This window comes from Lepidochelys kempii, chromosome 4 (assembly GCF_965140265.1).
Source record: "Lepidochelys kempii isolate rLepKem1 chromosome 4, rLepKem1.hap2, whole genome shotgun sequence".
NCBI classification, from domain to species: domain Eukaryota; kingdom Metazoa; phylum Chordata; order Testudines; family Cheloniidae; genus Lepidochelys; species Lepidochelys kempii.
Window position 1 is genome coordinate 111,172,081 of NC_133259.1, and position 26,842 is coordinate 111,198,922.

Consider the following 26,842-nt stretch of genomic DNA (forward strand, 5'->3'; position numbering starts at 1 on the left):
CTCCCTTTTCTGTATCTCTGCCTTGGCTTCCTTGCTTTTTCACACAAAGTTCAAACGTCTCCTTATCTTCAAACCAGTTCAGACACTGGCCCCACCTATATCTCGATCTTTATCTCCTCCTATTCTCCCATTCCATCTGCACCTGAAGCTGAGGAGGGAAAGCAGAAGACATGCCTCCTGTCTCTTACACCAATTCCCAGTTCATCCCTTCATCCATGCTACTTTTTACTCTTGTAAATACCTGCCTATCACTATACGTCAAATGCTCTTCTTCTGCCCATTCAAAAAAAGCTTCCATGAAGCATTCCAGCTATAGTGACCACTATCCACTTTGTCTGTTCTTTATTATACAGTTGATGGAGTCCCATTCATAGCTCTGAATTTATTTGCTCTTGTGCATTTGTCAGATGCTCACAACTTTATTTTCATATTCTTTTGCAGATTAATATAAATTAGAGATGTGGCCCATACTGAAACTCCATAAACAAACTACCCAAGGTTTAGGGGAAAGTTTAGATTTGGACTTTGTGACTCCTTCCTGTCTCTCTAATGGGCTGATCTAAATTACCAGATTCATATTCCCTTGAATTTTAGGGCAGCTTGGATCTGGTTCTGAACTTAATGGCCAGATATAAAGGATAATATCTACCCATTACATTGAAACATTTTATTTTATTAAATGTATATTTTAAGCCTTTGGTTGATAGTTTATAAAAGCTACTACAAACAGTATAGCAAACTGCCCATGATGGGTTTGATCCTATAAGGTGCTGAGCACTCAACTCCCATTGAACTCAGTGAGAGTGAAGGGTGCTCAGCCCCTTGCAAGATCCAGCCCTTAGTGAATAGGGAAAGGTTATTTAAGAATCCATGACTTAAAAAAACTTTTGTTACCATATGAGAAAAGGGAAGGACTTGGCTGATGTAACATCTAATTTACTCAGCCACACCTCTGTCACCCCACTGTAGCTGATTTCTTTTTTACTGCTATAAGCAATCACTGGAATCTTTTCAAGAAGGTGTGTCAAGAGTAAATGAATAAGTCACTGAAGCATTCAATTATGTTGTAATAACCTTGTTGGAGGGATGAAGGAGTGTCTCTGGCTTTATAAATAGCACAGTGCTTTACAACTAAGCATGAAACTTTTGAAAGATCCAGTATTTCACTTGAATTGCAATTGCGTAAATCCAAGCACTGTGCAAGGTATGTGTTCTATTTATCTTACATTTTCAGTGTTAAATTTGCAGTAGAATATTAATGTCACATAATTTATAGACAAGGTTTTGGGGGTTTAATCATTTGATTTGCCTGTTAAGAAGTATTAGAGCTATAAATAATGTGCAATATTTGCTATGGAGATCTAGCTATCATAGGTTTTCATACAGTGCCAATCACTAGTATCGAAGCATGGGACAAGGAGAAGGAGATGTACAAAAGTGGTCTCTTCTCTCATATTCTGGGGTCTTCACATTCAGATGTGTAAATCTGCAGGATTAAATTTAAATATTTACAGATAAGTAAATGCTGAAATACCTTCCTTGATGGAATGCCCTCCCAAGAATACCTAGCTTGCTCACATGGAAACTTAACTATTGGTCGGGGGTCTGGTGCAAGTATATGAACTGTGCATCCAGGAATCGCATCAATTGAAGACCAGATTATAAATTACCTACATGTACTGTAAATTCCATCATATCATTAGGTCCTGTCCCTACAAGCTGCTTAATATAGCTGGACCTCACTGAAATGAATGAGACCCTGTGCAGATGCCAGGATCCAGCTATACAAAGCAGCTTGCAGGATATGGACTTTAATTTTAAAATTTGTGTTTGGCCCCCCTTGAATTTGCTGGACATCTACATAATAAAATTGAAGTTATGCATAATAAATTAATTTATATTTTCTAGATTTGGGTAGTTTTAGATTGACTCAATATATTGCAAACATCTTCAAAGGTGAAACGAGATCTATTTCTTATTCCACAGTGAAGATCCAATGATTCAAGGTACAGCCACTATCTAGTAACCCAATCCTGCCACCCTGACTCATGTGACTTGCCCTTACTCTAGTAGTCGCATTAAAGTAAATGGGACTACTCTTTTGAGTAAGAGTTGCAGGATCAGACTCTAATTTCCCAAGAAAGAGTTTAAGGCTATTTATGTGAGGCCCGTTAGGAAAAAATTAAGTAAATGGTGTGAATGGGTACATCCCATAAATAGCTTTATTTCTCAAATACAATATGAAATAACTTTGAGATTATTTGCATACAATTTTGTAGATTTTACTAGTAATGTGTCATTTTAATACCATTGTCAGTGAGCAATATACTGTCATTCCTAAAAACTTTAAAAATGCAGCAACTGGATGAACTCCAACATTGTATGTGGATTTTTTTATTAATTGTTATTTTCAAAACAGGTTACAAGAAAAGCTGAGATAATGAAAATCAGAAATTTTGCACTTCTTTGTGTGTTGATTCTGGTCTCTCTGACACTAGTAGTTGACGGTGAAACACAGAAGGAAAGAAGAAAAGAAAGACAAAACGGTGGAAAAGGTAGAAAAAAACAAACTGGAAATAATCAAGAGAATGAGAAGAGACAGAAATCCAAAGGAGGTAAATCGTCATTTAAAGGCAAGTTTACAACCAAAGATAATTCGGCATGCACCTGGGCAGTGACTGAAGTAGACACTGTTACCCTAAAAGTAGAATGCAAGAAAGGTGAAAGCAGCTTCCGGTGTGATTTTTCAGGAAGTCCTTCCACCTGTCCTCAATTTGCAGCAAACCAAAAACAATATTGGAAACAAATCTCCCGATCCCTAAAGAAACAGAAGAATATCTGTCAAGACCCAAAAGGTATCCTAAAATCTAAAGTATGTAAGAAGGGACCACAAAGTGCCCATCTCACTTTGACCGGCTCAAGCCTGATAACGCTACAAAACTCCATAAAAGACAAGACTGATCACCATAGAAAAGAGATCACACAAACTTCAGCACCTGCCATTGCACCTGAAAATCAGCCAGAGAAAAGTTCTAATGACTGCGTTGAAGATATAGATTACATTGATCAGCAAAAGGTGGCTGAAGAGTACTGTTCAGAAACATGGAGATCTTGGTGCAACTTCTTTATCACAATGATACAGGATAAAAAATGCTGATAAGATAATAGAATTCTAGAGTATTGGTAAAATTCTTAGTTACTGAAAGTTTGGTCCTATCTATTTCTTGCATACCTTTCTAGATTTGCTTCTGATTTTATATAGTGTATATACGAGCAAAAGAGAACAACTCTGCAATTTCTGACTTGTATTTCATGCAATGCTCTGTACTTGGTGTAGCTGAAGATGCTGTAGACCTTTTTTGTATATAGATTGCTATACAAATGTTACCAATGGACGTTACAAACTCTGTAAAGATGTATATAAAGCAAAGTCTTCTCATTTTTCTCTTTGAGCTGTGTTAGCCAAAGTGATGATTTCAGTGCTATGCACTTTTTCATAGTGTACAGTACTTTTGACTTCAAAATTGCTGAGGATAATAAACTTCAAAATAGACTAAAAATGATTGTTTTTTGTTTTGTTTTTCTGTGTATGTTAAAACAGATTTCTCTTGCAGTTTAGATATTTGTGGAGGACATATAATTCACTGAGGTGCCTAGATAGCAGTTTTAATAATAATACTTTTGCAGCTTTACAAAATTGTACTTCTGCTCACAGTGAGGGTAAGTTTTTTTTGTTTGTTTGTTTTAATGGGTAAGTTATTGTTTGTTCATTATCCCTCAAAGTAAAGGGCAACAAGATTTTGTGTCTGGGCTGATACATTTTCAGGACAATTGTGCAAAGCTTTGCATTGTACTTTCATCCAAGAACCATAGAGATAGAGCAAAAGTAAATATTATATGCATTTTTGATGGGTAAACTGAGGCACAGAGATTAAGTGACTTGTCCAAGATCACGCAGTAAGTTAATTGTGGAGCAAAAAATAGACCCCAGGAGTTGACTCCCAGTCTCTGTCTCTAAGAACTAGATCACTTATACAGCACATTGATTATACCTTCTGTCCAAACTTTAATGAAGATTAAATGCCTCACTTATAACTATTATATTTTGACAAAAATCTAAATTAAGTGCATTAAAAATTGCTTAACTTCATCTTCAGTTGGATCTTACAGATTTTATCTGTACTTTGTGACAATGTAGTGAAATTGTGAGAGAATAGAACTTTTAGAAATTAATGTTAAATCATGACAAGTGATTATTGGTAACCGTTGAAAAATAAATTGGAAGCAATTAAATGTATAAATCACACATTTCCTGTGGGTTTGGGGTGGGAAGAACGGTCTTGTGGCTGATTTCAGCTCTGCAATATGGGTATATTTGGAGAGAGGTAAACGTTTTAACAAGCAGAGTTGCCCTGAGCATTTTTTGGTGGGTTGCAAACCATTTATTTCTGCCTTTTTCCAAAACATAACCAGTTCCCCTCCATAATGATCACAATCACCTAACTGATCCTCCCCAAAAATCTTTAGGTCAGCCCTGGGGAAAGCATTATTTAACTACCACGGTATTAAATCCATCATACACCCACATCTTGAATACTGAATGCAGATGTGGTCAACCAATCTCAAAAAAGATATATTGGAAAAGGTTCAGAAAAGGGCAACAAAATGATTAGGGGTAGGGAATGGCTGCCATATAAGGAGAGATTAATAAAACTGGGACTTTTCAGCTTGGAAAAAAGACGACTAAGGGGGGATATGATAGAGGTCTATAAAATCATGACTGGTGGGGAGAAAAGTAAATAAGGAAGTGTTATTTACTCCTTCTCATAACAGAAGAACTAGGGGTCACCAAATTAAATTAGTAGGCAGCAGGTTTAAAACAAACAAAAGGAAGTATTTTTTCACACAACACACAATCAACCTGTGGAACTCCTTGCCAGAGGATGTTGTGAAGGCCAATACTAGAACAGGGTTCAAAAAAGAACTAGATAAATTCATGGAGGATAGGTCCATCAATAGCTATTAGCTAGGATGGGCTGGGATGGTGTCTCTAGCCTCTGTTTGCCAGAAGCTGGGAATGGGTGAAAAGGAATGGATCACTTCAAGATTACTGTTCATTCCCTCTGGGGCACCTGGCATTGGCCATGGTCAGAAGACAGGATACTGGATTAATCATAGAATCATAGAATATCACGGTTTGAAGGGACCTCAGGAGGTCATCTAGTCTAACCCCCTGCTTAAAGCAGGACCAATCCCCAACTAAATCATCCCAGCCAGGGCTTTGTCAAGCCTGACCTTAAAAATATCTAAGGAAGGAGATTCCACCACCTCCCTAGGTAACGCATTCCAGTGTTTCACCACCCTCTTAGTGAAAAAGTGATATCTAGTGATATTTTTCCTAATATCCAACCTAAACCTCCCCCATTGCAACTTGAGACCATTACTCCTTGTTCTGTCATCAGCTACCACTGAGAACAGTCTAGATCCATCCTCTTTGGAACCCCCTTTCAGGTAGTTGAAAGCAGCTATCAAATCCCCCCTCATTCTTCTCTTCCGCAGACTAAACAATCCCAGTTCCCTCAACCTCTCCTCATAAGTCATGTGTTCCAGTCTCCTAATTATTTTTGTTGCCCTCCGCTGGACGTTTTCCAATTTTTCCACATCCTTCTTGTAGTGTGGGGCCCAAAACTAGACAGAGTACTCCAGATGAGGCCTCACCAATGTTGAATAGAGGGGAATGATCACGTCCCTCAATCTGCTGGCAATGCCCCTACTTATACATCCCAAAAGGCCATTGGCCTTCTTGGCAACAAGGGCACACTGTTGACTCATATCCAGCTTCTCGTCCACTGTAACCCCTAGGTCCTTTTCTGCAGAACTGCTGCCTGGCCATTTGGTCCCTAGTCTGTAGCGGTGCATGGGGTTCTTCCGTCCTAAGTGCAGGACTCTGCACTTGTCCTTGTAGAACCTCATCAGATTTCTTTTGGCCCAATCCTCTAATTTGTCTAGGGCCCTCTGTATCCTATCCCTACCCTCCAGCGTATCTACCTCTCCTCCCAGTTTAGTGCCATCTGCAAACTTGCTGAGGGTGCAGTCCACACCATCTTCCAGATCATTTATGAAGATATTGAACAAAACCGGCCCCAAGACCAACCCTTGGAGCACTCCACTTGATACTGGCTGCCAACTAGACATGGAGCCATTGATCACTACCCGTTGAGCCCGACAATCTAGCCATCTTTCTATCCACCGTATAGTCCATTCATCCAGCCCATACTTCTTTAACTTGCTGGCAGGAATGCTGTGGGAGACCGTGTCAAAAGCTTTGCTAAAGTCAAGAAACTTGTCCACCTCTTTCCCCTCATTCACAGAGCCAGTTATCTCATCATAGAAGGCAATTAGATTAGTCAGGCATGACTTGCCCTTGGTGAATGGTTAGACCCAGTATGGCCATTCTTATGTACTCCCCTGGGGTGTGTGGAGATCTTAATATTCCCCCATTCAGTTTCTGCAACAATAGAGCCCAGTTGCATGTACCTTTCAGTCTCAGCAATCAATTAATATCAGTTTCCATTTACATTGAAAAAGATTACATATGTACTGGAATAAAAAACAACACAGTCTTTCATACAAATATCCTCAGTAAGAAGACATTGGTGCTATAGGCTGAATTGTTTCTGAGCAGGATGTTTCCAAAAGTTTGCTCTTCAAAGTCAACCACACTGGTTGAGACTTGAATCCACCATATCATGCGGGGTTGAGTTGCTTTTGGCAGGGCAGAACAGAAAAGGAATTTGCTTCAGTAGTCACAGTTTTTTGTTGGCTTTACTCTGAAAGCTCACACGCATACATGGTTTTGTACCTGATTATATTTTATGCCACTTCTTATATCGCTACAGGCAAACAAAGCTTTTATATAACAGATTGGCAAAGGCATGATGCTGCTGATGTGGTAGCACGTGCACACATACACGCTTTCTTACTACTATTTTACTTAATGGACGCAATTTTATTTACAAAGTCCATCTGACAAGAGAAGGCTTAACCATGGGTATATTACATTTGCATTTGACCCTAATGCCCACTGCAAAGCATCACGATAGAGGAATTGCTGCCAATTGTTGAAGAGGCTGGGGAGACAGTACTTCAGGCTCTTTAGAAAGGGGTGAAAAACTAATAATCAGTTACCAATTATCCCAATTTTATGTGTAGGGATCTAAGGTGCATGCTGTACCCTCACTCCTGGATTTGAATTCTAGCTGCTAATCATCTTTTTTTTTTTTTTTTTTTTTGACAAAGCCTGCCTGATATTAGGAGAATGTTTTGGCAAGAAACAAAATCAGAAGCAAAGAAAGCATTAGCAGCAGCCTTTGGCTCAGGCAATCATATACTGAGGCAAGCTTGTATGAGTAACTATACAGTAGACTCAAGGTGGGTGAGAGAATATCTTGTACTAGACCAAATTCTGTTACTGGGAGAGATGAGCTGTCAAGCTCACCCAGAGCTCTTCTTCAGGTCTGGGAAATGCTGTACAACAAAAAGATGTACCAGATGTAGCCGGCAACCTTTATGAGAGTTTCAAGTCATGCCAAGTCATAGATGAACATTTTGAGCTATGGGCAGGGCCGTCTCTAAGGGTTCCACTCTTCCAGGCATGCTGGTAAACATCCATCCTTAACTAGCTACAGTTACACAACCATTCATTGATTGTTTTGTTACCTTAAACCTATTCTGTCTCTGCCTATCTGTGCACAGTATTGCTCCTTTAATGGCTGCTTGCCAAGTGAATACTGGACTAAGCCAGAGTGGCACAGCCCAGTGCATGCTCTAGCCTGAGACCCCTCCATGTAGCTAATCTTGGAAGGATTCCATTTTTATCAGTAAACGTCGATTTCACTGTGTACACACACACAAGGATGAAAACACATTCCATTGATACTAATCAAAATTTACAGATCAACAAAGTAAGAAAAATACTGCTTGAAAACTAATTAGAATTTGATTTAAGGTCATATACTTTGTATATTTTAGCATGTGATATTGACAATTTGGGTTTTAACAGTTTATAAAGCTTTTTTTTTTTTGAATCTCAATGTGTACTGTCAGTAAATAATTGTCTGACACGCCACCCATAATTTGGCACTCTAAGATAAATGAGATGAGGTGTGCCCTAAAAAGTTTACCATGTAAAGGGAGAGGTTAATCCCACTGAGTTCCATGTGGCTATTTGCATGAGTAATGATTTGCAGGATTAGGTTCTTAGTCCTCATTTATTTTCAGGCAGTTATTAAGGGCCCACTTCTGCAACTCATACTGAGAAGTATTTACTTACATAACTAAATGCAATGGGCCCACTTACATAGGTATTAGCCCAGGATTTATTGACCCACCAAGCTGTGCACATGTCTACAGTGACTATCTGCACAATGCTTTTGCTCCCTCTATCCATTTTTTCCCTACTGTTAGATAATCTCTCTTCACTGACTTGTTGCATCGTCGAGTTAGTAAGTATTAATACGGTTCTTCTCTCTGTAACTGAGCCCCTCAGAAAGCACTTATGGATTTTGTCCTCACAACACCCCTGTGAAGAAGAGAAGTATTACCCCCACTTACAATGGGGAAATGAGACACAGGATAGATTAAATGGCTTGGCCAAGGTCACACAGAAAGTCTGTGGCTGAACTAGGAATTAAACACAGGTCTCTTGAGTCCCAGATCAAGAGCTGGGTAATCATTGGTTATTACTCTTTGGGGCAGGGACTATTGTAAAAAAAAAGAATATATTGATGAGCAATATCTCTTTAAGAACTGTTGTTTCCTTTTCAATGAAACATAGTTTACTGTGTTTTTATTTATTTATCTCATGATTTATAACTTGCATCTCTTGCTGAGAAAGAGGTGTAGAGTTGGCAGACTTGGAAAATTCATTCTAGTTTCAGAGGCAGTATAGGTTTCAGAGGGATTCCCTTGAAGTGGGGAATTGTCCCAGCACTGTTAGTCTGCAACCTGTGAACATCAATGAACTTCTTGACTATACCCATTGTGTATTAGATGAAAAAATAAACAAACACCCAGAACCAAGAACCCTCAAAGCTTTATAGTGAAATATAAAATGGAATCAGTGCTGCATGCTATCCAATAGTGCTACAGTGTTTAAAATAATTTCCAATCATCTTGACACATACCAAGTTATCCTTATTTTAAGCGAAATTTTGGGACTGATTTTCAAAAACAGCCTCCAACTGTATGAAAAAACTTTCTGCACAATTTTCCACCTGCAATTAATTTTGTGGGCTCAGACGCTACCTCATATACATCTGTCAGTGTACCCTGTACACCAGGCATGGGCCACCTCAGTGTTGTTATTGGTGCCTGCATTTACTGTGGTGCAGCATGGGAGGCCCGAGCTAAGGCTCGTTGCAATGTCAGGCCCTTTTAGCCTTAGTTCCTTTCTAGTTTACTTGTTTCAATGTGTTTTTCACTCACTTTTACTACAGGACACATTTTCTTTAATAAATTTCCATTCCTTTCATGCCCAGCTTTACTCATTCCTCTATTTGGCAGCAGTACTGGTTACACATCTAATCTCACAACATGTTGCTTAATGGCCCTTAAGAGAATAGAATGTGAGTGACTCACCCTTCCTGCTTCCAACACAACCCAACCTTCCCTTTTCCCTGAGGGAGCCAACGAGTACGTACCACCTGATATCACCTCACCTGTACCCGGCCAATCAGTGCAGAGGATCAATCTTCAGGCACTACACATTTTACACCATTGCTCTCAGTCCATGTGGACATGACTGAGCTCAGATAACGAACTCTCCTCCCTTTTCCGCCTCTACCTTCTGCTGCTGATGCCCTAGGCAGAGCAGCTTCTTACTTGTTAGTGGTTGCTGCACCTCTCCTGTTCTTGGCACACTTTCCAATCCGTTTCCATACACTGTTTTGTTTGTTTCCTCCAGGCTATCTCCAAGGGTGGTGTTAATTTGGTTAGCAAATGAGGCTTAGTTCAAATGCTATGTGAAAAAAATCCTACTTAAAAAGGAGAGGAAATGTCACAAGCTTCAGCTCACAGATTCTCCTTGCAATCATAGCATCAGGGTGGTGCAGTCAGTTTTATTCCCCCTGTGGAGCATAGGTGGGCCTTTGTCCTTCACCTCCATGAATGGACCAGGGAATCCTATTGATCACAAGACCATGGCAGGGAGCCAGGGGGTCTGTGCGAAGGTCTAGTGTACCTGCATGGCTCCCCTATGCTATGTCAGCACAGATTCCTTAGGAGCCAGGGGACACCTTAATCCCATCTGCTACCCTAAAGCCCCTGAGGGGAAAGTAGAATAACAGAATTCTGAGGTCAGTGCTACGTATGCTGACAAATCCTTATGGGTTTGAATGGGCATGGTGCTGAGAATGGCCAAGGCCCCCAGCTTGCTCCCTCCAATGCCATGACTCTGCAGACTAGAGACTTCTGTATTAAGAAGCAACAGGAGGCCATAGCACAAAGCTCCCTTCCACTCAGCCCCATCCCAGCTCTGTCCTGGTTAGAAAGCCACTACAGGTGGAAAAGGGCAGGAGAATTGGGGCTCAATTTATTTAATTAACAAGGCTGCATTTGTCACTGGTTTCTTTGGAAGGCTGCTCCTGTCCCAGGTGAGGGATTTATTAGGCTCCTTTAGCTAATGGCACAGTTTTCTCTGGCTTCCTTCCAAGCTTACTTACTTATTGCCATTGAAACAGCTAGTTCTCAAGATAGAACAGTGATAAGGAGGTGGGAAAGAAATGGAGTAGCTTACATGCGAAGACAGTCCATAGAATTGTTGCCACGTGGCTGGTTTTTAACTGGGTCAGACTTTGATCATATCTATCACTGTGCAGTCATGATACATTTAATTAACCTGAAGTTTCCAGTCCACCATGGAAATCACAAACTGACTTACAGGTAGTAGACACCTCAAAAAGACTACGTGAAAGGTTGAAACGTTCAAAACTGTTTATTTGTACCACAGCTCTGTGATGTGTTCACATGTGTCAGGCTGGAAAAGGGTTGCACCAGTAAGCCAGAATGGTTTAAACTAGATATTAAATTAAAACCCAGAAATTCTTTCTGTCAAATAATATCTTTTAAAGGTGACATATTCTGTATTTCTATGATATTCAAACAGAGTGAGGGTAATAGGATATTATATATAAAAACTAAGATCAGGTAATAAGGTATTTGAGGTATGTGAAGGTAGAGGAGATGCTATAATTCTTTTTGGGGTGTGGTGCACTTTTAAATGTGAAGAGACTTCGTGCCTCTCTGCTGGGTTAGGTAAAACCATTAAGTGAATCAAGATGATGGTTTTTATAGGCTACTTTCTCTTCATGGGGTATTCTGGTGGTTTTGTTCTCTGTTGTTTTTTTCCCCGTGATCTGAAGTAAACCACCTCTGTGGAAAGTCACATTTTGGCTAAGAATCTGTGCTGTGCCTTCGGGAGGGGTAGCCTGGGGAGAGGAAAGGCAAAGGTGGCTTTAGGTCGCCCTTGTGCCTGTCCCATTCTGGGTTGCTATGGGGGTGCTGTGCCCCTGCCCAAGTCTAGGACTGCCTTTGGGCTATTCTGCAGGAGCTGAGAATACCCTCAGCTATGGATGCTTTAGGAACTCCACTCCTGCCCCTTGTCCTAAGGTTTGTGAGATGGTATCCTGTGCAGTGCCTGCATTGGGGGAGTTGTCTCCTGGTCAGCTAAGGGACTTTGTACAACTGCAGCAGTGTACAATGGCTGTAGTAGGAGGGAGAATCCCACTCTTTGTGTATGGAAAGCATAGCAGTGTTAACATGCTGTACTGTGCATTCCAGGAAAGCTTTGAATTCACAAACTTTGCATTTCTTAAACCCTGTGCAAATGACACAGAAGCAAGCCGATAATGATGGTGCCAGTTTATAGACAGGGGAAGCAGGAGGTTGACATTAGGATGTTAGAGTTCCAACTGATATAAAATGGAGTCCCTCTCTTCTGAACTGATACTGAATTGAGCTTCTGATACAGAAACAATTCTCTAGCATAGTGTTAGGAGGTCACACTGCTACAGACGGAGTCTTTTAGATAATGACATATAAAAAGCAAAGTATTGATGGAACTGTGGTTATCAGAGACCTCATGTTGCTAGCTTTGTCAGAGTAAAGAAGTTACCCTATGATGTCCTGGCCAAAGTCCAACTGGGTAATTACATCCTGCTAACTAAATTTCCCTTAGAGTTTCAGTTGCATTCTTCACTGCCTGTACTATTTTGTAGTGATGTGCTCTAACAGCTGACGCTTTTAAGCCCAGATGAGGGCAATTTACCACAGTCCATAAAGCTGAGGGAGGACCACCTATTTAGAAGGAATAAAAGAAGACAATAAAAGGAAGAAAGGTGTAAAAAGGAAGAAAAAAACCCAACTATGTGGTTAGAGGTCTTAATATTGTAAGCTAGAGTCACAATGTTGTCATTGCAATTTTCTCTCAAGTCTTGTCATCTTTGGTGTTTCTCTAAAAGGCCAAAATCCTGAAGTGCTGTGATTAGGGGAGAATTTACAAATTCAGTAAAATAAAGTAAGAATCTCACTTTTATGATTAAACAGAAAAGCTGGAAAAGGTGACCAAATGCACCCTGTTGGCTCAAAAACCAGAAGGCAAATGAAAAGAAGTCCAAATCTATTCATTTTTTAAAATGGCATGATTTGTAAGCCAATCTCATGATTTCTGAACATGTAGGATATTTCTACGCTACAGTGGGAGGTCTGGTTGCAACACATATAAGCTGGCTGTTCTAAAATTACCAGGTGAGGGCCACCTTCATGCCAAATAGACAGGGCTTCGAGCCCAAATATGTCCCTGGCTCATGCCCCTCTCCACTCTCCAAAGTCCATGCCCTGGAGGCACTGTCAAGCTGGCAACTCGAGTATTCTGTCACCTCAGGCTTCTCCAGAAGAAGTGATTTCTTTCCAGTGAGGGCAGGAGAGGCACATCAAGAGGGCTTGTCTGACCATGGAATGTAACTATGGGGAAGAATCAACCTCCTCCAGCGCTAACAGACTGCACCGTGTTTTCAAGGTAATGACAGTTGTACAAATTAATGAATTGACATAACAAGCGTTAGTGGATTTGGGCTGTGATAAGGGAAGGCATGTGAAAAGAGGATGGGAATGGTGGGGGGTGCTTCCAAGGTGGAACAATGGCCTCAGTTCCTGGACAGTAGAGTGGAGGGGGTTCTCCTCAAATGGACACTTCCCCTTGAGCACCAAGTTCAGGTTGGCAACCTGCAGTGGAGCAATGGCCTTCACACCGTTGCTGCTAGTACAGGAATGGCCAAACTGTGGCTCTTTTGTCATTAAAGTGCAGCTTGCAGAGCCCCCACTTCCACCCCCATTCTCCACCTAACAGAATGGGTGAGGGGAGCTCAGGACCTCTGCCTTGCAGTGTGGTAGTGGGGTAGGAGCTTCTGCCCAGCAGGGAGCGGGGTCTCAGGGCTTCAGCCCTGCAGGGTGCACCTGCCAGGGGTTGGGGCTTCAGCAGGAGCAGGGCCCCAGTCCTCGAACTTCTGAAGATTGTCATATGTGGTTCGAAGGGCCAGTAATTTTGGCCACCCCGTGCTAGTATATCACAATATCCTTCCTAATTTACATTCAGAAGCAGAGTTTGTTTGTATCAGGGTTCAAAAAATTTGTTCACATTAGACAGGTCTAAACCAGTCTAAATACATCATTTTGGTAGAGCAAACAGCAAGCAATCTTGTCCAATTGCAAGCTTTCACTGGCTTGTTACAATCACCTCACATTTCATCTGCCAATTGCAGGAGCACAGGAGATGACAGTTTAATCTCCTGATTGTTAGAAACACCTTGTGACTACAGCATTTGTTTGATGTATTGTTTCTCATGTGCTTGGGATGATGTCCAATTCTATGATTGGAAAAAGGGGCTTTTATATTTTTATAGAGCCTGATTCAAAGCCTACATTGACGACAATGGCGCTTTGGATCAGGCCCATAGTGACTATAATAGTTAATGAGTCTCTTCAAACAAGTCCAGTTCCAGAAGATCTAATCCTGGTCTCTAGGGTCTGTGAAGGCCATATGAAAAATAAAGTGTATCCTTCTAAAATCCAGGAGGCTTTGAGCTTGATCCATCTGCTAGCGCAGTGCCAATGTTTGAGTTCTGTTGTTGTCTCTTCGAATGCTAGGAGCTCTCTGGAGCAGAGATCATCTCCTCATATAGTTCTAGAGCACCAAGCACACTGATGGTGCTCAGTAAAGAACAAATAATGGGCAGCTTTTGGAAGGTGCATTTTTGCATGCACAAAGCAGGAGTTTTCAGTGCTCAAGCTGGCGATGTGTAAAACCTCTCCTTGAAAAATCAGAGTAGGCAACATATCACTATGCCACGCTGGGAAAATATTATTAACATATCCTCTCCAAGATTATTTATCGCAAGTAGGGCATAAATTCAGCCAGAGCTGTCCGAAGCAGAGCTCTGGTAAATATTTTCAAACTCGCGGGAGCCAAGGCGTGCTCACAGGGCTGGAACTTTGGGGTTCCAGGAAATATTTAGTGATAATTTAAGCCCTGATTGCAAGCCAGATGCACCCCCTGTTGCCCATATTTTCAAAAATGTGCATACAATATAACCGTAGAGGTATAAACACCTTGGGAATGCAGGTTGTTCGTAACTCTGAAGTGTTCATAACTCTGAACAAAATGTTATAGTTGTTCTTTCAAAAGTTTACAACTGAACATTGACTTAAACTTTACTATTCAGAAGAAAAATGCTGATTTTAACCATCTTAACTTAAATGAAACAAGCACAGAAACATTTTCCTTACCTTGTCACATCTTTTTTAAACTTTCCCTTTTTTCAGTAGTTTATGTTTAACACAGTACTGTACTGTATTTGCTTTTTTGTCGCTGCTGCTGCCTGACTCCGTATTTCTGGTTCCACATGAGGTGTGTGGTTGACCAGTCAGTTCGTAACTCTGGTGTTCATAACTCTGAGGTTCTACTGTATATTTACTAGAGCTGTGTGTGAAATTATTTTTGCATACATGGATTATTGCTGTTACATAGTTTTGAACATTTGGCCCTGTCTGTTATACTGTACTGTCTTACCTTCCAGGGAGATGTACCAAAACACACCTTACTTCAGAGAAACTCTCAGCTAGGTAGGGGGAGCATGTCCATCATCATACTCTTTCAATTTGTGCACAGATTGCTGCTGCAGCAGAGAGAACATGGTTTGCCTGGGTTCAGCTTTAAGACAGTCTGAGTATCAGACATACCACAGTTCATTCTCTGCTGAAAATCTTATAATAAGAAATAATGGTGGCAACAGTGTGATACCTGTTGCCAAGTGTTGCATTTTCAATGGCAACCACTGTTAGTAGAAATGGGTCTGATTAGGAATTCAACATCCAAACACCCAGCACTTTGGGGGAAGTTTAGATTCAAAGCCTAAAATTGCAAACCTAGCTCATCTCAAATGACAAAGCAATGGTTTTATTATAATTATTTATTATTTGTATTACTGCACTGCCAAAGAGCCCTAGTCATGGACCAGAACTGTGGTGCTAGGTGCTGTACAAATAAGTACGTGCTGTCGTCTGAATTGCCTTTGGGCTATACAAGGATGCACAGCAAACATATAGTGCACTGATGAATTTACAGTCTCCTCAGAACACAGTGACCCAAATTCTCATCTAATTCATGCCACTCACAGTTTGGATTAATGCCATTGCATAGTGTGCTTGTCTGGGTGGTATTTGTCTTGTTGCCTGTAGATAATAGAATGAAAAGGCCCAGTTTCATCCTGAGACACACCTGTGTGAGACCAATGGAAGGACTAGTCCAAAACATAAAATATTCCTTAGGCTTTACTGCTAATTTTATAGACAGAAACACCCCAAGAAACATGTTTGGTTTTTTCCAGTTGCAAGCAGACACTGGTATTTCTGTTGCTAAGTGTGATGAGGCATTGCACCCATTACAGGGAAATAAAGGGGCTGTAATAATGTAAGAGTTGTACATGCTTGCCAAGAAAGGCAGTCATTAAACCTAATTCTCATGCTAGTAGACTTTATTAAGGCATTCAATTCAGATTTAACTTCTAGACACCCATTAACATTCTGAGTGTCTCACAAATATCTCCAAGAATGTATGAAAAATGCTGAATTGTTACAAAACCACAAACCAGCCTGACCAGCTGAGCTCCTCAATCAGCCAAAAAGCCTGCAGGGTCATCGTAGCCATGTATATCATTCCCAGGATATGAGAGAGACAAGCTGGGAGAGGTAATATCTTTTATGGACCAACTTCTGTTGGAGCGAGGCAAGCTGCGATGCTCAGAGTACCTTTCCCAAACCTGAAGAAGAGCTCTGTGTGGCTCAAAAGCTTGTCTTTCTCACCAACAGCAGTTGGTCCAATAAAAGACAATTACCTCACCCACCTTGTCTCTCTACAGATTTTGTGGGCAGTTTTGCCTGATTAAGGTCTGCATGATGAAGCTCTACAGTTTATAAGATTGTGCACTTATAAACACTTTCTAATGCTATATCTAGGACCTCTAAATCCTTACGGATATTGCCATTCCTAGTTTCCAACAATGGTATACAAAAATATATCAAAAAATGGCTGAAAATCCTGGTACAGATTTAATGGGAAAAATACAGTACTATCGCTATATTTTACTCCTCCATTTTCTGTCAATGCAAACCACAACAGGGCACTCAGGCTTTTCATTGCTGGAAAATAAAGGGCCAGATCCTCAGCTATGTTGCTGCACTATAGGAACCGTCTGAGGCCACTGGAGGAGTTTCCAGCATAGGAAAATCCAGGGTGGCTCCTATTTTGTCCCTTCTCACCCCTGGATGCCAGCACAGGTGGTGTAACCAGAGAAAAAGAGGCACGGTGAAGTAGGGTTGCCAACCCTCATGGACTGGCCGGGGGTCTCCCAGAATCAGTCTCAATCTCTCAGTTGCTATTGAAAGCAATCCAGGAGATTTTAATAGGCCAAAAGACCGGTCAGCTGCACAGCAAGGCTAAGGCAGGCTCCCTACCTACCCTGGCTCTGCGCAGCTCCCGGAAGCGGCCGGCATGTCCCTGCAGCCCTTAGGTGCAGTGGCAATCAGGGAGGCTCTGAGCACAGCCCCCTGCCCTGAGCGCCTGCTCTGCAGCTCCCATTGGCTGGGAACTGTGGCCAATGGGATCTACAGAGGTGGTGCCTGCAGGCAGGGGCAGCATGCAGAGCCCCCTGGCTGCCTAGGAGCCGCAGATACATGTTGGTCACTTCCAGGCAGGGCCGTCCTTAGCCATAGGCACCACTGTGCTGGGAGTCCGGACAGATGGGAAGCAGTGGAGCATGTAAGAGCAGAGCTGCTGGGTCCTAGAGAGAGCCGAATGCAGCACAGTCTGAGGGAGGAGATTGGCTGCTGGGGTCTCTGGGGGGGCGGGGTAGGGGTGGGGGAAAGAGGAACTCACCTGTGAGTGTGACTCTCTCCCCTGGCGTGAGGTGAGGTGAGGCAGGCTCGGCGGCTGCAGTATCCTTTGTTGACCCGCATAACATCCATTCTTCTCTCCCCCCCCGCCCCACAGAGCAGCCCCCCGTTCCTCTCTCCCCTCCCCTCCGGCAGGGCTGGGTTGGGTGAGGGGAAGTGGGGAGCTGAGTGGGTGCGTGCTGAGGAATGAAAGTGAAAGTAACTCACTTCCTCGGCAGCCAGCCAGGATTGGAATGGTCACACACAGCTGGCTGGGCCCGATAGCATGAGTGAAAAATCAGGATGGGGGTTGGGGTAGGGTGATGTCCCACTTTTATAGGGACAGTCCCAATTTTTGGGTCTTTTCTTATATAGGCTCCTATTACCCTCCACCCCCTGTCCTGATTTTTCACACTTGCGGTCTCGTCACCCTAGGTGGGGGTAATTGGTGCCTATATAAGACAAAGCCCCAAATATCGGGACTGGCCCTATAAAATCAGGACATCTAGTCACCCTAGCTGGGAGCGCGTCTCTCCCCTGGGCTGGCAGTGATCCATCTCATCCGGGGGGGAACTGCGCAGGGCAGGATGAGCTGCTGTGGCTCCGTGGGTGCCCTGTCCCTGAGATCAGATGCTGTGCTAACTTCACCATGATCCATTGGGCTGGCAGTGGTGCCCATTGGCATGTGATCAGACCTGAGGGTTTGCTGCTGCTGTTGCCTCTCTGCACCCCAAGAGGTGGATTTTGGGGTACTGCAGTTTTCCACCTATCTCCTCCTCTACTGCAGCTGTTGGACCAGCAGGCTGGGGGGTGAGTGAGCCAAGCATGAAAGCAGTACTATGTTGCCATTTAGATTGTCATTTAACAACTTTGTTTGCCAAAAATGCTTGCTAATAATCCTGAATCCAATTTCAATATTTTTTTTTAAAAAATCCATATCTTAGCCAAAAACAGAAAATTAAGTTGTTGACAATTATTTTTGACAAGTTTGGTTTGGGGCAGAGAGTGGGCCAGTTTTCATCAGAAAAACAAAAAATGTTGACTGGCTTTCCTGTAGCCCTGTTACTACTGAGTAGAGCCCTCCGACAACTGTAATATGCTCATCTCCTTATTATTGTATAGAGTGACCATATGGTGTACTCAGATTCTCTTGCTTTTTTTCCCAGTGAGTCAGTATAGCTTTTGCCAGCCCAGCGGTTGGGCAGCCAACGTCTTTCGTTTTCACAATGTTTTGTCCAACTTTCATAAAGTAAATACACGGTTAATATGAGTTTAAAAAGGCCAGGGACGCTTCTTTGTGAAGAATCTGTGCAGCAGATCATGCTGTGAACATGTCAGTTTTTGATGGAACTTTAGAGGCAGCGATTTATCATGTATTTCCAGCCGTGCCCAAAATGTGCTGCTATTGCTAATGTCTTTCCAAACAAATATAAGGCACAACAGGACTCCTGTCACATTTCTGTGCTGCCTTAATCGAGAGGAGATGATTCTGTGCTGACTTCATTTTGGTCACTTTGTGCTTTACCTAGGAGTAAAACTAGGGTTATATTTTGCCACTGTTTGGAAACCCAGCTTATTAAACTGGATAATGCCGTTGATCTATTTACAGTATAAGGTGGATATAGAGTTGTAACTAACATTAAGACGGATGCCCACTATACATTTAAAACTAAAAAGTGGCTTTGTAAAAATGACATGGGTTTCCAACTCGACTGTGTCTCTGTCAGGGTGGAGCGCCTTGTGAGGTGTCTGCACACTAGCTCAAGGTCATAGACTCACGACTAGCCTATATTAGTTATTTTAAATAATATTTCTGATAACCTGACAATTTAAACAGTTATTTCTTTAAAAAACACCCTTATAAGTTATGTCATATCGAAAACAACTTTCCGGGTCACAAAAAAGAAAACGGAAGAATGAAATAGGATTAGGCTGTACAAGCACAGACGGGTTCTATACTTAAGTTTGTACGTCATGAAAACAACGAAGTTGATCAAGATCATCAAGTAACTGCCGAAGAAAATTTTTATGCCGATGAAGCTCAAGAAATGTAACAACACACAGAACATTCATTTGAAACAGATGCAGACACAAAACAAGAAATTACAACAGTTGAAACTGTACTAGCATGGGATATAGATGACATTGGCACATGTCCGCAATCTTTAAACAACGAATTCTGTGCCATTATGCTTGAGAAAGGCCCTGGGAGAATAAAAGGTCTTGAATATCCTAAAGACATTAGAGGTAGGAAATTCACAGAAAACAATTACTACAAAAGACTTTCTAATGGTGAAATTGTCAACAGACGGTGGCTTGTGTACTCTAAATGCAAGGATGCTATATTTTGTTTCCCATGCAAGCTTCTCAATAGTTGCAGTTTTAAGATAGCAACCATGGGTATTAATGATTGGAAAAATCTTAGTCACATATTACCGCAACATGAAAAGGCACAACACCACATTGCAAGTATATCTATCAACAAACAATCTGGCTTTTAGAGGAAGCATTAAGAAATTATTCCAGCCCAAAAATGGCAATTTTTTGGGCCTTGTACAACTGCTGCGAAAATTTGACACAGTGATGAGTGAACATCTCCGAAGAGTAACTGAAAATAAAATACGTGACCACCATTTGGGACCAAGAATTCAAAATGAACTGATAATGCTAATGAGTGATAAAGTGAGAGACAAAATTGTTTCATTGGTTACTTTGGCAAAATATTTTGCCGTAATTCTAGATTGCACTCCTGACATAAGTCATCAAGAACAGATGTCATTAGTAGTGACATTTGTCGACATTAGTGATTCAGCACAGATTACAGTTAAGGAATCATTTATCACATTTTTAGAAGTAGAGGACACTACAGGTTTTTGACTTCTTCAAGCTCTTCTTGAGGAACTAAAACGAATGGGATTGTCCGTAATGAGCATTAGAGGACAAGGCTATGAAAATGGTGCCAATATGAGAGGATGCATTTCTGGCATGCAAGCTAGATTCCTGGCAGAAAATCCACAAGCCTTTTTTGTTCCGTGTGCATGCCACAGCCTTAATTTGATTTTGTGTGATATGGCCAAGTCTTCTGTAGAAGCTATTTCTTTTTTTGGTTTGCTGCAACACATTTACATGCTCTTTTCAGCTTCCACTCAATGATGACAAGTATTCAAAGCACATATCAATGGTATTACTGTTAAGCCTCTATCTGAGACACGCTGGGAAAGCAGAGTAGAAAGTGCAAAAACATTGAGATATCAATCTGAGGAAGTTTACAAAGCACTGGTTGCTATTTTGGAAGAAGCCAAAGATCCAAAAGTGAAGCACAGTCATTGGCCTCTGAAATATCCAGCTTCAAGTTTCTAACATCTGTTGTAATCTGGTATGACATTCTTGTTAAAATCTCAAGTGTAAGCAAAATAATGCAGAGTCCAATGATGCAGCTTGATTCAACACTTACTTTACTAAACAATACACGAGACTTTTTAGTGAAATACAGAGAAAATGGATTCAAAGAAGAACAGGTTACAGCAAGAGAGCTTGCATAGGCACTCGGTGTAGAACCAAAATTTCCATGTTTGAACGTGAAACGAGTTTCAAGGAAAAAACGGCAAGCGGAATATGAAGGTGCAGATGAGCCCATAGACAATCCAGAAAAGAAATTTGAGGTTGAATTTTTTAATGTTGTGATGGATAAAGCAATATCTGCCGTTGATGAAAGGTTTAATACCTTATGAGCACACCATGAACAGTTTGGATTTTTGTATGACTGTCATAAATATGAAGGGAAGGGTAAACACCTTTAAATCCCTCCTGGCCAGAGGAAAAATCCTTTCACCTGTAAAGGGTTAAGAAGCTAGGATAACCTCACTGGCACCTGACCAAAATGACCAATGAGAAGACAAGGTACTTTCAAAGCTGGAGGGGGGGAGAAACAAACGTTTTCTTGGTCTGTGTGTTGCTTTTGCTGGGACCAGAGCAGGAATGCAGGTCAGAACTTCTGTAAAGGGCTGATAAGCAATCTAGTTAGATATGCGTTAGATTCTGTTTTGTTTAAATGGCTGATAAAATAAGTTGTGCTGAATGGAATGTATATTCCTGTTTTTGTGTCTTTTTGTAACTTAAGGTTTTGCCTAGAGGGATTCTCTATGCTTTGAATCTGATTACCCTGTAAGGTATTTACCATCCTGATTTTACAGAGGTGATTCTTTTACTTTTTCTTCAATTAATATTCTTCTTTTAAGAACCTGATTGCTTTTTCATTGTTCTTAAGATCCAAGGGTTTGGGTCTGTGTTCACCTATGCAAATTGGTGAGGATTTTTATTAAGCCTTCCCCAGGAAAGGGGTGTAGGGTTTGAGAGGATTTTGGGGGGAAAGACGTTTCCAAGCGGGCTCTTTCCCTGTTATATATTTCTTAGACGCTTGGTGGTGGGAGCAATAAAGTCCGGGGCAAAAGGTAAAATAGTTTGTACCCTGGGGAAGTTTTAACCTAAGCTGGTAAAAATAAGCTTAGGGGTTTTTTCATGTAGGTCCCCACATCTGTACCCTAGAGTTCAGAGTGGGGAAGGAACCTTGACAATAACATAACTAAATTCAACGAAATAGGAAAACGAGCAGCAAATGACAAAGTGCAAGAACCTAGAGAGCCTCCTGAAGCACAGTGATAGTTTTGATTTAAATGGACTTGAACTGTACAAAGAATTGAGTACATTGTCATCAATGTAGCCACATGCAAAATCGGTGATTGACATGGTACAGTTTATTCATATCAGCAAACTTGTTGACATATATCCTAATGTGTACATTGCCACTCGTATTCTACTGACAATTCCTGTAACAGTAGCATCAGGAGAACGGAGTTTCTCAAAACTAAAGCTCATTAAAAACTATTTCCATTCTACAATGTGTCAGGAATGACTGACTGGTCTTTCACTCGATTCTTGCAATTGAACAAGACATCACTTTGTCTTTGTCATACGATGACATTATTACTGATTTTGCAGCCAAAAAAGCCAGAAAGGTCTCTTCTAATTAAAAACAAATCCTTGTTTCAATACCTTGTCATAGAAATTTCTAATAAAATGTTGACAAATTAAAAAAAAATTATTTGCATCATTCTGTCAATAAATCAGAATTTTTTCTATAGCGTTACTTCTTTAGTGCTAGTCCATCAGCATTACAGTGTGCTTAATTGAGTGAAATGGTTTTTAATAAAGTGCATGTGGCAAGTTTTCTGGTACTGTAACTTTATGTTTGTGTTGCTAAGAGCAAGTCAGGCATAGGGGCACCAGTTTAATAATCCCGCCTAGGGCACCATAAATCCTAAGGATGGCCCTGCTTCCGAGAGACACTTGAGGTAAGCACTGCCCGGCCAGAGCCTGCTTCCCGCACCCCCTCCCACAGCCCAAATCCCAGTCCCAGCCCTGAGCCCCCTTCCATACCCAAACTCCCTCCCAGACCTTCCACCACTCACCTCCCGCCCACACCCCAACTCCCTGCCCCAGCCCTGAGCCCCCTCCACAAGACTACACCATCTGCTCAAGAAACTCCCTGAAAAAGCACAAGAACAAATCCACACAGTCACACCCCTAGAACCCCAACCAGGGATATTCTATCTGCTACACAAGATCCATAAAGCTGGAAATCCTGGACGCCCCATCATCTCAGGCATTGGCATCCTGACAGCAGGATTGTCTGGCTATGTAGACTCCCTCCTCAGGCCCGACGCTACCAGCACTCCCAGCTATCTTCGAGACACCACTGACTTCCTGAGGAAACTATAATCCATCGGTGATCTTCCTGAAACACCGTCCTAGCCACTATGGATGTAGAAGCCCTCTACACCAACATTCCACACAAAGATGGACTACAAGCCATCAGGAACAGTATCCCTGATAATGTCACGGCAAACCTGGTGGCTGAACTTTGTGACTTTGTCATCACCCATAACTATTTCACATTTTATGGCTGACTTAGAACAACGCTTCCTCAGCTCTCGTCCCCCAGCGCCCCTACTCTACTTCTGCTACACTGATGTCATCTTCATCATCTGGACCCATGGAAAAGAAGCCCTTGAGGAATTGCACCATGATTTCAACAATTTCCATCCCACTATCAACCTCAGCCTGTAGCAGACCACTTCCTGGACACTACGGTGCTAATAAGCGATGGTCACATAAACACCACCCTATTCTGGAAACCTACTGACCGCTATGCTTACCTACATGCTTCCAGCTTTCATCCAGACCACACACCATGATCCATTATCTACAGCCAAGCTCTTCGACACAAAAGCATTTGCTCCAGCCCCTCAGACAGAGACAAACACCTACAAGATCTCTATCAAGCGTTTTTACAACTAATTGTAGACCCACCTGCTGAAGTGAAGAAACAGATTGACAGAGACAGAGCCAGAAGAGTGCCCAGAAGTTACCTACTACAGGACAGGCCCAACAAAGAAAAGAACAGAACGCCACTAACCATCACCTTCGGCCCCCAACTAAAACCTCTCCAACACATCATCAAGGATCTACAACCTATCCTGAAGGATGACCCATCACTCTCACAGATCTTGGGAAACAGGCCAGTCCTTGCTTACAGACAGCCCCCCAACCTGAAGCAAATACTCACCAGCAACCACCCCCCACACAACAAAAACACTAACCCAGGAACCTATCCTTGCAACAAAGCCCATTGCCAACTGTGTCCACATATCTATTCAGGGGACACCATCATAGGGTCTAATCACATCAGCCACACTATCAGAGGCTCGTTCACCAGCACATCTACCAATGTGATATATGCCATCATGTGCCAGCAATGCCCTCTGCCATGTACATTGGCCAAACTGGACAGTGTCTATGTAAAAGAATCAAAGGACACAAATCAGATGTCAAGAATTATAACATTCAAAAACCAGTCGGAGAACACTTCAGTCTCTTTGGTCACTCGATTACAGACCTAAAAGTGGCAATTCTTCAAAAAAAACCCCTTCAGAAACAGACTCCAATGAGAGACGGCTGAATTGGAATTAATTTGCAAACTGGATACAATTAACTTAGGCTTGAATAAAGACTGGGAGTGGATGTGTCATTACACAAAGTAAAACTATTTCCCCATGTTTATGCTCCCTCCCTCCCCCCACTGTTCCTCAGATGTTCTTGTCTACTGCTGGAAATGGCCCACCTTGATTATCACTACAAAAGGTCCCCCCACACACACCTTGCTCTCCTGCTGGTAATAGCTCACCTGTATATAAAATCTCCCCACTGTATTTTCCACTGTATGCATCCGATGAAGTGAGCTGTAGCTCACGAAAGCTTATGCTCAAATAAATTTGTTAGTCTCTAAGGTGCCACAAGTACTCCTTTTCTTTTTGCGGATATTTTTGCTCCTACACCCAAATTTACTTCCAGAGCTTGCACCACTCACCTCCCACAGCCCAACCCCCTACCTCAGCTCTGAGCCCCCTCCTACATGCAAACTCCTTCCCAGAGCCCGCACCCCTTTCTGCACTCCAACCCCATGTCCCAGGCTCAGTCCAGAGCCCCCTCCCACACTTTGAATCCCTTGGCCTCACCCCCCAGCCTGCACCCCCTACTGCACCCCAACCTCCTTAGGGATCTAAGGGGAGAAAGGGGCAACACACTAATGTTTTGCTTAGGGTGACAGACTGTTCTGAGCAACCTCTGTCTTAATGCTACCACCTTCATGAAATTTCAGTTCTAATCATCGACTGGTGAAAATGTTAATGTTATAAGTCATTTCTCCCATTTCTGACTCACTGCATTAAGCATGAGAGTGCTAAGAAACACCCAACATAACTTTGCCTAAGCCAATTGAACATAACATCAGTGAACACACTGGCAATTTTAGGAATGCAAAACGATGAATTTCTGCTATGACTGTACAATTTTCAGGATGTGGTAATTAGCAATTAAAAAGCACTTACCTTGCGGTCCTGACATATTTTGTGATGCTGTCCATCTGGGGATCAAATTCAACCAGAACCACACACAAAAAAAGGCCATTACCTTCTTTAAGATAAGGTTGTTATACTCTATATACCAGCAGCCCAAACAGTAAAAAGCATGGGAATAAGCAATGAAATCATTCAGCTCCCCATCTACACTTTGCTGATCCATTCATTGGCTCAACCTCAACTGCTTTCCAGTAGCCACAACCCACCTAGCTCCACCCGCCACCTGAACTCCCACTGGGCACCCTTGAACTCCAGACTTTGACGGGGGGAAGGTGAAGGGGAAGCAGGAATTTGGTGTGGGCAGGTAGAGTAACTGAGGCAAACTCATCAGGCCAAGTTTTGCCCATTCTTACATCTTTGAAGCCCCAGTGAAATCAATGGAGTTGTGTAACTATTGGACCAAAGACCTCCAGAGCTGAAATATGAGTCTCTAGAGCTGGAGCTAAAGGACTAAATTCCACATGTGAGAGCTGTAGCATACTCGTATCCTCTGTAGATCAGGCAGAGAGAGGGATACATGATACACACTGAAGAATGGATTACAGGTACTCTGGTGTACCTGAGAAACAAATCTGGCCCCATCTTCAGAGCTAACTCTGGTGGTTGAAGTATGTTACACAGGAGGTGTGAGTTGGCCAGAAAACAGGTGGACGGTCCTGATGCTGATCCCACTGAAGACAAACTCCCATCAAGTTCAGTGTGAGTCTGTATCTACATTTACATAGTCGGATGCCAGCAGGAGAGGGCTGTAAAGGGTGGTAGGCAGAAGCGACTCACCCAAAGGACAGAGTACTATTAAACCACTGCTTTTCTCCTTCTCATAAAGTTCCTGGTTCAGTGTTGGAAGAAAGTGACACTTTTGGTGATTTATTACTAGGGATGCATGACTTTCAATGGACATAGGACTGAGCTCTAGCATAAATGCTGTAAGTGCTAAAGTAGAGTAACGTGCCCCACATTATAATATGAGGGAGATTACAGTGGCTGCAAAGTTACTCCTGCACTGCTGGAATGCTCTGTTAATAAATCCACCATATTTCTCTTGGCGAACAGCTGTTCGCCAGTGGGTAAAGCATAGTGTGCAGTCAGGAGGTCTGGCTGCTATTGCCAGTTCTGTCACTGATTTGCAGCAGGGCCTTGGGCAAGGCATTTAACTGCCTTGCCGCGGATTTCCTGTCCATGAAGCAGGATGCTTACTTTACATGCTTATCTGAATTGGCAGAGATTTGACAGGAATAAGAAGCAGTTTCCAGTCTTGTGTTCTGGGTAGGAGGTGCACAGCTGTGTAGGTGACTGGGACTGAAGGGCATCCAATGCACTGAAGCAGCAGTTTGCGGAGAGACCTTTAGGCAGTAATACCTCAGTGCAGAGATATTAATCTG

The 26,842-nt window shown here is 42.2% G+C and overlaps 1 protein-coding gene and 1 pseudogene across 1 annotated transcript; both read left to right on the forward strand.

Moving 5' to 3' along the window:
• The first annotated feature begins 1,119 nt into the window (after positions 1-1,119).
• FGFBP1 (fibroblast growth factor binding protein 1) lies at positions 1,120-3,553 on the forward strand. Its single transcript, XM_073342465.1, has 2 exons — positions 1,120-1,204; positions 2,420-3,553. The coding sequence occupies exon 2, from the start codon at positions 2,441-2,443 to the stop codon at positions 3,155-3,157; it is 717 nt and encodes a 238-aa protein (XP_073198566.1). The 5' UTR covers positions 1,120-1,204; positions 2,420-2,440; the 3' UTR covers positions 3,158-3,553.
• Positions 3,554-19,926: 16,373 nt separating this feature from the next.
• LOC140910992 (zinc finger MYM-type protein 1-like) lies at positions 19,927-21,026 on the forward strand (annotated as a pseudogene).
• Positions 21,027-26,842: the final 5,816 nt, after the last annotated feature.